The sequence below is a fragment of the Perognathus longimembris genome, chromosome 1 (assembly GCF_023159225.1).
Source record: "Perognathus longimembris pacificus isolate PPM17 chromosome 1, ASM2315922v1, whole genome shotgun sequence".
NCBI lineage: Eukaryota > Metazoa > Chordata > Mammalia > Rodentia > Heteromyidae > Perognathus > Perognathus longimembris.
Genome location: NC_063161.1, coordinates 62649051 through 62661785, shown reverse-complemented (window position 1 = coordinate 62661785; position 12735 = coordinate 62649051). Strand labels below are relative to the sequence as shown.

The following is a 12735-nucleotide window of genomic DNA, read 5'->3' as shown; positions in this document are numbered from 1 at the left end:
GGTTGCTGTTTCCATTTTCTTTTCCTTTTGTCTCCTTTGTTCATTTGTCTTTGGGAGGACAAGGGGGGCACAAAAAAATGGAGGTACAAAAGATGAACAAATGTAAGCATGGTACTCACTAGACACTATGTGGAAAATTAACTATACAACTTGTGAATGTGGATAGGAGGGAAAAATGGAGAGAGTGAGGGAAGGGGTGACATTGTCCTTAAAGAAATATACTCTTTACATGCCTGGTGTAATTGTAACCCCTCTGTTTTTGGCATTTTCAAACAAATTTTTTAATGTTATTATGATATATGAAGAGGTTCCATTGAACTTGAATGCTGGAGATGAAATTACTGTATTTGCCGCCTCACAGGGTAGGACACAATGAGGTCATCGGCGTGTGCAGAACAGGCCTGGATGCCGAGGGGCTGGGGCGGGACCACTGGAATGAGATGCTGGCCTACCACCGAAAGCCCATCACTCACTGGCACCCCTTGCTGGAGGTAAGATGGGCAGATCTCCACTGGGTTGGTTAGCACTCTCCCTTCCTCCATCTCTCTTCCCTCCCTCCTTTCCCTCCTCCTTTCCTTCCTTTTGTTTCTTTCTTCCTTTCTTTCTCTCTTTCTACATGCCTGCTGGTTCTAGGTCTTGAACTCAGGGCCTGGGAATTATCCTGAGCTTTTTTGCTCAAGGCTAGTGCTCTTATCACTTGAGCCACAGCTCTACTTCTGGGTTTTTGGTTGTTGATTGGAGTTCAGATTCCCACAGACTTTCCTGCTTAGGCTAGCTTTGAACAGTTAGCCTCAGATCTGTCTTCTGAGTAGCTAAGATTGCAGGCATGAGCCATGGGTACCTGGCTTTATTTCCTTTTCCTTTTTCTTTTTTTTAATAGTCTAAAAATTCATATCAGTGAGCTCTGAGCAAGCTTTGAATGTGGCTGTAAGTAGAATTTTGTGAAATAATCACCTTATCTAAAGTCCCTTTAGCTTACCAGTCCTTCAGCACTGCTATGCTGATTTGCAGCAGCCCACAATCAGCCAAAGTCCAGCCTGCAGGTTCCTCCTCCTCCTCCTCCCTCCTTCTCCTCTTCCTCCTCCTCCTCCTCCTCTTCATCCTTCTCCTCCCCCTCCTCCCCCTCCTCCCCCTCCTCCCCTTCCTCCTCTGTAAATCCTTGGGCAAGTTACTTGAATCTCTACACATGTCTTCTACAACCCTAGACTAGAAGTGTACTCAGTGAAACTAAATCAATGGAAATATTACATGCTTTGCACATGGCATACAATATTAGCTTTTATCATCACTATATTATATATTATTACAACTACTATTAACTTCTATATTAAACAGAGGTAGGTGGTTATTAACATCCATTTTCTGTCAGGGCATTTATGGAGCCTGTGTCTGCCTCCATAACCCACTGAATGTGGCTTTGGTTGAATGGCTTTCTTCTGAATGACAGTTGCTGGAGCTTCTGGAAAGTTACAAAGTAAAGAATGTGTGTGACTTGGTTTATCGTGTAATAATGTAATGCAAGAACAGGGGGAATAACCATGTAACAAATAAATGATAGCTATATCAGCTATCTTTCTAGGGATAATGCTCTGCTTCTTGCTGTTTGTATATGAAGGTGAGCTGCTGTCACAGATACCCAAATCTGTACATGAATGTTTCAAGGCTTCACTTGCCCTTATCATTCAATGTAGATCATATGAAACACGAAGACACAAACGCACAGAGATTGTTTCCTGGAATATTTCAGAAATATATTCTCTGAATAGCTCAACAAGTTTAGAGAATCTGTATTTCATTTCAACAGTAGGTGTTATCTAAAATTCATATTCTGTTGTTTCTTATCTCATTACTATTCTGTTTCTGGTTCTTATCTTCTTTTAAAGTTTTACGTTCTCTTTAAGAAAGGAGAGTAGGCAGGGCCAGTGGCAGAGGCTGAAATCTTAAGTTTGAGGAAAGCCCAGGAATAAAAGTCCATGAGATTCTTACTCAACTAACTATCCAAAAAAAAAGAAAAAAAAGGAAATGGAGCTGCGGCTCAAGTGGTAGATTACTAGTCTGGAGCTAAAAAGCTCAGGGACAGTGCACAGGCCCCGAGTTCAAGCTGCAGGACTGGCACAAATAATAATGAATTCTCATCATTACTATTAAATAATGATAAGATGTAGTATATTTTACAATTATTTTAGCAAACAATTATTTATATATATATATAAAAAGTTGGTTTGATAGGCTCACGCCTGTAATCCTAGCTAGTCTGGAGGCTGAGATCTGAGGATCAAGGTTCAAAGCCAGCCTGGGCAGAAAGGTTTGTGAGACTCTTACTTCAAATTAACCAGTAAAGCACCAGTAGTGAAGCTGTGGCTCAAGGGGTAGAGCACCAGCCTTGGGTGAAAAGGTCAAGTGAGAACATCAGGCCCAGAGTTCAAGTCCCATACCTGTGCAAAAATAAGAAAAATTTGTTATAAAGTATGAAATGATTTTGCATTCATTAATTCATCAATGTACAGTGCAGTCTGTGTAGCACCTGTGTACCAGGCTCAGAGCACCTCTCTGGGAAACACTTACATCTTTTCATCATGCCTGTAAAGGTAAGTTTTGAAGGACAAGGGCTATGTAAATCTTCTCTCCAGGGACTGACATACTGTGAATAAATAAGCACTTTTTTTTGTTAGTCCATGGTGCTTGAACTTAGGACCTTGGCACTGTCCCTGAGCACTTTTGCTCAAGGCTAACTTGAGCCACAGCACCACTTCCTGGTTTTGGTGGTTAATTGGGGATAAGAGTTTCATGGACTTTCCTGTCCAGGCTGTCTTTGAACCGACATCCTCAGATCTCAGCTTTCTGAGCAGCTGGGATTATACCAGCACTCAGCAATGTGCACTATTCAAAAGGAAACAACACTTACTGTATACTACTTTTTATGCACTAAATCATATATTCTGAAATTATTATCTTTCAGTTACCTGGCCGGGCAACCAGTTTTGACAGTCAAGGATCCTGCTCTTCTCCCAAACCGCCATCCACACCCTAGGTCCTCAAAAAACATGGCCTATACAAGGACTTGCAATAAGTGCTCAGTGAATTATGGAAAACAATATGACTGGAAGGTTTGAGTTTTTCCTTTCATTTCAACAAACTTGATGTGCAATTTTTTTTCATTTACCTTATTGTCTTGAACATCTGAAGACATTTTACTTGAATACAAATAGTTCTTTGTTACATCAGGCATTTGGCCCTTGAGTCACTTTCCTGGTTAGCACTGTTTAAAGATGTTGTGATTCTTTGCATCAGCAAAGAAAATGTGATTTAAAAAAACAGAAACAAAAACAAAGGAATCCCTGTGTATCTAAAATTAAGCATAGTGTCTGCTGCTATTGTACAAAGTAGCACATTTTATATTTATATGCTTTTACTCTTGTTACAACTGTGTTCATGAGTGATTATGCACATGGTTCTATGTTGATAGACTTCTTTTTGGTGATGCTGGGGTCAAACCTAGGGCCTCCAGCATGCCAGGCAAGTTTTCTACCACTGAGCTACATCCTGGCCCCCTCTGATAGACATTCTAATCTTAACTTCAGTAGCATTAAGTCCTTGCACATTCAAACTAATGTTTTATACTTGATAACAGCATTTTTTTTCTTTCATTATCAGCAAATACTTTTCTTGGTGAAGTTTGGCTCTGCCAAACTAGAAAACAAAATAAAACATAAAAAAAACTTTGTCAAGCTTCCTGCAGAGAAAGCTATACAAGTGAAGAATCAATTTTTGAATATCAATATAAGAAATACATAGTAGATGGAAAAAAATGGAAGTTGAGCTATTTGAGCTACTGTTTTATAATATTGTACTGCCTATGTTGGTTTAAACATTTGTTGTGTTGTGTGACTGGTATTTTCCCCCCAGCAATCATACTCTCAAGTGTAGTGTTGCTACTCCTATTTGAATACAATCAGAACTTTATTTTTTTCTCAGTGTTTCTAAGGTTCTCATGGCCTGTGTTGTGTTCTTTGGTGATTTGAGGCTCTCCTATAGATCCTGTGCTTCTAATTGATTACACTTAGCAGACATCAAAGGTCCAATTAAATGACAAAGCTTCAGCCCAGTCAGGAGCCTTTCACTGGAACTGGATTGTTTTTTAAAGAAAAAGTGACTTTTTTGTTCAGCCAGATCTGCATAATGCCATTAATAGTACAACTTCCACAGTTAATAAAAACGTGCAAATCAGTTCTAACACCAAAAATCTCCAATCCTTTCATGAAAAGAATTTTCCTTAAAAGGATCAAAGAAGCCAGGTGCTGGAAGCTCAGTCCTAAACCTTAGCTACCCTAGAGGCTGATAACTGAGGATCATTGTTCAAAGCCAACCCTGGCAGAAGTCTGTGAGATTCTTATCTCCAATTAAATATGCCCCCAAACCAGAAATGGAGCTGCGGCTCAAGTGGTAGAGCACTAGCCTTTAGCACAAAAATTTAGGGACAGCACCCAGGCCCTGAGTTCAAGCACCCAATTACTAGCAGGAGAAGAAAAAAAGGATCAAGAGCAAGTATCAGGCTAGTAAATGTAAAAATTATGCAAATGTTTTTACAAGATAGAACTTCCTTTTCTTCCAGATCTACTTTTTATTGTCTTATGTCAAGGTCTTATTGGAAAGGGTCATATTGAATTATTCCAATGTTACCTTTAAGATGTTCATATTTCAATTTCATGCTAAAGTAGAAAGTTTTTTAAAAGCAACAACATTTATACTTGAAATATAAAAACAAATTTATCTGATGAGAAACTTTTTACCATGAATTATAAAAATTTTATTCTCATAAAATCCCTTATTTATAAATATTTAAAAAATAAGTAAGTTTTAAAAGCCTTGGCATTTTGTTTGCTGGAATCTCATAAGAAATGCTGTTCATTAAATTGTAAATATTTCACACATTAATATTTTAAAGGCAAAGAGTACTGCAGAAATTTTTCCAAAAATTCTTGTACTATTCTAATGCAAGTAGTAGTATTTTGAGAATAGAATTGTAATTGAAAATGATAGGAGAAATCAGACTGAAAACCCTTGGCTACCTTCCCAAGCCTAAGAAAACCAGCTCTTAGAAACTGGAGAAGTGAAGGATGGATGGTGACCTTCAACTTGGGAACCTAGTTTCATTCAATTTAAAATTTATCATATAAAAATAGAACATTTGAAACTCTTAAATCTACTAACTTGTTGAGAGATAATTAGTTGTAGCCAGTGTAAATTTGCAGCTATGTTTTCTAAGCTGATACAGTATATACTTTACTCTTAATTCTATTTTGTGGATTTATTCGTCCTTCAAACATTGTATTTTTCTTGATTTCCTAAGGAGATTAAAAAAAACACTTTTTGGGATGAAAATTAGGAACTATCAACTCGTTCGGAGATTTTAATATGAGGATTGAGAGTAAATTCTTTTACATTAACTTTTAGAAATAAAAATGTATTTTCCCCTAGGGGGTTAGAGTTAGCTTATAGTCTCAGAGTACGTGGTTAATTCTGTGAAAGAAATTAGGTAAAATAATTCACAACTATGTTTTCTATAACACAGAAGAGAAATTTACCCCACAATACAGGTAGCTCATTTTAATGAATTGTGATCCCACCATTTTGAAACTGTACCCCTTTGTTCTCCACAACCATACATCAAACGATCTCTTCCTGCTCATCCCAGCATTTAAAATAAAGTTTCATGTTAGAAGTCTCCCGTACTAATCTGGTGTTTTGATGGCAGGATTGACATAATATGAAGTTATAGAGTTTAGGTATATAAGAAATACCTAATCTCAGGGATTCATTGCCAAAATAGAGGCCCAGAAAAAGGACCAAGTATTGCTTCATTAAGCATAATTACACTGAGGTTCTTTTGTGTTTTCTTCATGGCTTGGTTATCATTGCTTTATTATTTTCAACTGATTCTCCAACAACCAGTCAGGGAAAAGAATCAGAAATGTTTGCAGGGGACATAGTTTGTCACCAGTTCAGTTGTTGAGTTTTGGTTTTTTTCACCCATTTCCTATTCTTGACCTCAGCCAAAAGGTGGAGACATGGTTGCTGCTTTTCTGATGATATTTCTCTTGGACATTTGCACCTTCACAATCAAGGCCAGCCCATGTTTCTGCCACCTTACTGAACATGCAAGCACATTCCATTATCATTAGGATTAATGCTAGGGAGATAGTAACAGAATGGAGAGCCAAGCACATGCTTTCTTGCACAATATTTTTTGTCCAGTGTGTGCGCGTTACTACAGGGAGATCACAAATGATCAATACTGACTCAGGTTTTGCATTAAAGCAAATACATTTGAACTGAATTGGTTATGATATTTCATTGACATTTACAGTGACATGAATTCTTCTAGAGTGTTTATTAGTTTAAAATTTTGCAGCCTTGATAAAAAGCTTTCAATCTCTTGAGAACTTCATCTTCTTCACAAGGAAGAAAAAAGAAAGTCAGCCATCCACACCCATGTCACCTTTACTGTCTGAAAAAGAAAATAGGATTTATTTCAGTAGTTCTCCAATAAGCCAGTGGCACAGATGTTAGCCTTGACTACTGAACAGTCACTTTTCCTTTTCAAAAAGATGACTGGGTAATATTTAAGAACATGTATGTTTATGAGTAGGGGTGGGAGTGATATTCTGAATGCTTTAGTTGTGATTAGAACCAGGCAGTTTAATTACTTGATAATTTTTTTTTGGCCAGTCCTGGGCCTTGGACTCAGGGCCTGAGCACTGTCCCTGGCTTCTTCCCGCTCAAGGCTAGCACTCTGCCACTTGAGCCACAGCGCCACTTCTGGCCGTTTTCTGCATATGTGGTGCTGGGGAATCGAACCTAGGGCCTCGTGTATCCGAGGCAGGCACTCTTGCCACTAGGCTATATCCTCAGCCCCTAATTACTTGATAATTAAAAGAGAAAACTAAGGTTGTCAGGTGCTAGTGCCTCACATCTGTCTGTAATCCTAGCTACTCAGGAGGCTGAGATCTGAGGATCCCAGTGCAACGCTAGTTTGGGGCAGGAAAGTCCATGAAATTCTTATTGTCAGTTATCCAGCAAAAAGGCCTAAGTGGAGGTGATAGAGTTCCAGCCCAGTAACAGAACAGGAGAGAGAGAGAGACAGAGAGAGGAGAAAGAAACTAAGATTGCAAAGTTGGTAAGGATTTAAGGTCATTTGACCTCTAGTAAATCTAAACTAAATATGGAGATCATACTTTCCAAATCTTGTAGCTATTTGCATTGTTTGAAGTACTTTGATTTATCTTAACAATCATTTTTTTTTAAGGTAAACCTGGATTGTTGTTGAGAAGTGATTCTGGAAAAACATGAAGTAAAAGAATATAAAGACAATATAATTAAATGTTAGCTAGCTAAATAAAAGTGTCAAATGTATGGAGGTAAAGATATTGAGATGCAAAATCTATAAAATCCATTCTATTTTAAGTTTCGGTGGCCAATCTGTCCTGTAACACTGTCCAATAAGCAACCCATGAGACATCACATAATACTTATTTAGTAACTCAACTCAGGACGTGATTCTTCTGAACCTGTAGGAAGAGCCTATTATTCAGGAGTCTAATATTGTACAATGGGATTCAGAGCCAATGAAACATAATGCTGTTTTCTATGTGGTATTCAGTGATAGCCTTTACCTATTAGTAATTCCTTGTCATCTGCCATTAGTAGTTGATCAACAAGATTGTATTTGAACAGTGGCATTTAAATATTTGATTCAAATGTATTCCTATCAGAGTATAAAAATTATGTTCCCTTTCATCATGCTCATCATGAAAGTAAGAAAGCAAGGTTTGATTTGGGTACATGACAGCATCCTGGTACAGAGATTAAATAGAATAAAGCATGCTGGATGCCAGTGGCTTATGCCTGTAATTCTAGCTACTAAGGGGGCTGAGATCTGAGTATCACAGTTCAAAGCCAGTGCAGGAGAGAAAGTCAATGAGACACTTGTCTTCAATTAACTACTAAAAAGCCAGAAGTGGAGCTGTGGCTTAAGTGGTAGAGTCCTAGCCCAGGTCCTGAGTTCAAGCTCCACGACTAACACCAAAAAAAAGTACATACATTATTCTATTTATATCTATGTAGGTATTCTTTATGTTTTCTTACAAGTTGGTTCTTTAAAAATCTCCTCTGAGTTTTTCATGATCACAGAGCTATCTGCTGTAAAAAGATTCACAAAATCTTATCACTGTTAAATAAGCAGGTTGGATTATTCTAATATCCAAAGTGTTTGCATTGATACTCTATTTCATAAACAAATATCTTAACATCCTGTGCACTGGTGGCTCACACCTGTAATCCTAGCTACTCAGGAGGCTGAGATCTGAAGATCACAGTTCAAACCAGCATTAGTAGTCCATGAGACTCTTGTCTCTAATTAGCCACCAGAAAACCAGAAGTGGAGCTGTGGCTTCATGGTAGGGCACTAGTCTTGAGTAAAAAATAACTCAACAAACAGCACCAGCCCTGAGGTTAAGCCCCAAGATTGGCACACAAAAAAATTCACCTAACACTCAAGTTGGTGCCCTTAACATTACCTTGTTATTGACTGTTCCCAAGGAGAAATTGCAGAGTTCAGTGAGTGGAACTCTTCATTTCTGAATAAAAAAGTCTAAGCAGCAGAAACTGGCTCAGATCAGAGTGTGTAGGATTCCCATATCCTCTCTCAACTAAGTTATTCATCAGTTATTCTCTAGTGGAAAAAGCAACTAAATTTCTTAGGACCCACCCTATTTGATCTTTTTTTGTGTGTATCCTTCAGTCGTGTTGTTTGTAAGGTGATTTTTTAAACTCAAGTTTGTGATTTACTATTTAGCCATTGTTCAGATAAATACCTTTGACTTCAGTATTATAGAACAGAAAATCCAAAATCTTTGGAAATTCGTGATTCTGGCTTTTGTACCTGGTAAACCAGCCATTTGTGAAACTTGACAGCCTATAATTGTACTACTTAGAACACATGTGTTTGCAGACATCTTTAGACAGTGTTACACATAGCAGTATTTTTACACTGTCTTCTTTAGTGTGTGAACCTATTTGTCAGATTTGGATGAATTATGTAACAATGAAACCTCAAAACTGTTACGAAGTTAGTTTATGATTTATTTTGTAAAAGAAAATGGAAAAGCACTTGAAATATAATTTTACTGTTTCATAAGTATTTTGAAAAAAGAAATAAAGTGATTATAAATTCCTTTTTGTCTGTCTTTGGAAAAAAATGCCTTTTCCAGATTTAATTTTTGAGACTTATGTGTTAAATTTCTCTTTCATAGACATTATTTTGGCTATTCACATGAAGTACAATTTGATTTATCAGTAATCCTGAACATCAAGCTGGGAGTGGCACTGTGGCTCAAGTGGTAGAGTGCTAGCCTTGAACACAAAGAGGCTCAGGAACAGTGCCCAGCCCCTGAGTTCAAGCTCCAGGACCACCACCATCAACAACAGCAAAAATCCAGAACATCAAGGACTAAATACAGGTTTCAGCCCTGTTACCTTTTTGGTACAACATTGTAGGGGCAGAAAGGTATAATACATTTTCTCTTCATCAAAGCAGTCTTAGCTAACTCTTCTGTTTAAAAACAAAAAGGCAGACTCATAGGAGAGAAGTGTACCGAAGTGTAAAAAATTTATTCCCAATCCATTTGACAGGGTTAGAGATGGACCCCAGTGATAACACATTCACCTAGCCTGTGTTGAGACAGCAGGTTCAATTCCTAGTACCACACACACAGACAGAGCAACACATACACACATAAGTACTTACACAAAATTTTATGTGATGCAGGAGCCTTCAAAAATTTAGAAATGTGATTTTATCCAGAACCACCCATTTTGATGCAAACAACATATGCAAATAATATCCTAATAGATGAATAAAACTCCATTGTTGGTGTATATAGATATATAATACAACAAACACATGAACACACATGTACATTACATATATGTGCCACAGATATGACACTTCTATGTATTGCATATGTGTGTAGGTGTATATGTGTCACATTTTCTTGACCAACTGGTTCATTATAGGATATCCAGAATAGCTAGTTCTACAACTTGGTTTGCACTAAACATGGATGTGCAAATGTCTTTGTTGTATCCTGACTTGTAATCTTCTTGAGAATGCCTAAGAACAGTATCACTGGCTCATACAGTCTGTGTTTCATTTTTTTAAGGAAGCCCCAACTGCCTTCCACAGTAGCTGCATGAAGTTACATTCCTACCAGCAGTGTAGGAGGGTTTCTTTGGTGCTGTTCAATCTTACTGGGGTGAGATGGTAGAGCAATTCTTCTTCTGTCATTGGCCATTTTTATTTCTTCTTCTGAGAAATCTGTATTAAGCTCCTTTGCTCATTTCTATTAAGAAAGGATGAGTCATTTTCAAAGAACCAAGGACACACTTTTTGTCTCTTAAGTGGGAGTTAGATCTAAATTATAAGTATATATTAAAACATAAAGACTAGATTCATATATATACAAAAAAACGAAGTGTGATATATGCAGAAATGGATTCCAGTAGTGTAATTTCTTTGAATAATTAACTGAGAACTTAATAAATACAGGAAGCTTAAATATTTTTATCTGGAGTGGGTGTGGCTTTGGGAGAAGAGGATGGACAGATGGAAAGAGAATGATGCACAATGTACATCTATGAAAATGGAAGCAAGTAACTTGAATAGAGGGGAGGTGTGAGGAGAGATGGGGGAGAATGATGGAAGGGGTGATGTTGAATGAGATTCATTGTGCTCATAAACTGACATGTGGAATTGAAACCCTTCTATATAACTACTTAAAGATAATACAGAAAAACTATCTTTGCTTATGCTTAGATTTAATAAAAAGGGGGCAACTGGTAGAAGATTGGACTAAGGTGTGACCTACTGGTACTAGAGTGAGAAGAAAACCTAGGGAGCCAGGCTGTGTGTGTGTGTGTGTGTGTGTTTGTGCCATTTCTTAAGACTCCTGAGATGAGGGGCTTTAGTCCACTGTCAGACAAGGTAAGTCAGAGAACTCTAGCCATCTCTCACAAAGAAAGCCAGGGGCATCAGGTAGAAGATTTGACACTAGTGTTTGCTTTTTAACACTAGTTGTAAGTTACTTTGTGTTATAGATGATAACCTTGCCCTTTAATATTTTACAATAGTACTTTTTTTGTAACATGAGACTGCAGAGTTTTTTTTCTTTTGCTACTCTATCTGTGAAAGATTACAATACAAAAATTACCCTGCCTTAAGTTTAAGTGTTCAGAACCAAATGTTTCTGCATATCTTATGGCATTTGTCTGTAGTGTGATATATAAAGGTGTGTAACCAAGACAGATTTCTGTGAATCCAATCAAGTTTGCTGTTAGTTGCACATTAGCAGTATAAAAGCTAACGTATACTATATGGTCTTGCAACAGTTTTAAAGCCTCTGCCTAATTGATAATAAAAATGCCTAACATTTTTGTTTGTAATAGACTTTTAAAATTAGTTTTAGGTTTAACATGTAGATCTTTGTACAGGTGAGTTTTTGACGTAGCAAGGCCAAAAGTATTTCTGAATATTTCTTCTGTATAAGTGGAAAGGACATTTTTCACATATAAGTATGCTATTGGAAAGGACTTTATCATTGTATAACAATAACTAGCCCTTGGTTATGGTGATCATAATCCATTCTTTATTGGTGTGTGTGTGTGTGTGTGTGAGAGAGAGAGATTATTCTAGAAACTATTATAGTAAAACACAGTTGAATGATTTCTCCCCTCCCCCTCCCCCAACACACACATCCCCATTAATTCAAGTCTGGTAACAGTGAAGTTGATGGAGTGTTATTGAGGAAAAATTAAGATTATCTAAAGGAAAAAAGTAGGAATTTATTTGGTGTGGCCATCTCACATGCTATGTCTCCTACAAAGAATCTTGATTTTATAGCAGTGGTGTAGTGAAGAATTACATCTTACTGTTGATGTATGTATGCTCTGGTACACAGATGTCATTTTGTTGTCACAGCACTACAGTGAAATAAATAAAAACTTAATATAATGACTTTAAAAAAAGAAGGCCAAAGACATTTAACAGTAGCATTTCCAGTTTCATGGCTGTCATGAAAGAAGTTGTAGATTCCATCGCTTACTTGGAATGGAAAGGACAGACAAGGAAAGAAAGACAGAACAAGCTCACAGACTCCCCTTCTAATGCCCTCACCCCAAAGAACCAGCATGCTAAAAACCATAGTATGGGGTATCATTTCTGAGCTTCAATGCCGTTGCTACTACTGAGGATTCATTTAAGTCCCGAGGCCATGTACACAGAGAAGTAATGAATCAAATGTTGAAAGAGGCAAGCTTCACTTCCACATGACTAGCTCAATGTGTTTTATCTGCAAAAAGTTCAAAGCCTTCAGAAATCAACTGCAGGTGGAAAAACACTCAGGCTATCCCTGTTCCTTGAAATAGTTGGCTTTGACTTCAAAATACTTTTTTAATAAGGAGTATGAGAGTAGCAACTAGTTTTGGATAGTCAGGAGTCTAAATCATAATTGTTGTCAGAGCAAATGTCCATCAACAGGAACCATATATATATATACAGACATATGTAACACATCCATACACAAATAGCCACATAGGTGTGTATACATGTTTACATATATTTATATGTGTATATATCCATATATTTACACCTACTCATATATGCATGTGTAAATATACATA

At 37.3% G+C, this 12735-nt stretch overlaps 1 protein-coding gene across 1 annotated transcript in view; it reads left to right on the top strand.

Annotated features, from left to right (window-relative positions):
• The window catches only part of Syt10 (synaptotagmin 10), a 72865-nt gene extending 68782 nt beyond the window's left edge, over positions 1 to 4083 (top strand). The window contains exons 6-7 of the mRNA XM_048350990.1: positions 362 to 491; positions 2960 to 4083. Coding sequence (XP_048206947.1) covers positions 362 to 491; positions 2960 to 3031 — 202 coding nt within the window. The 3' untranslated portion in view covers positions 3032 to 4083. The remainder of the gene's footprint in view (positions 1 to 361; positions 492 to 2959) is intronic.
• Positions 4084 to 12735: the final 8652 nt, after the last annotated feature.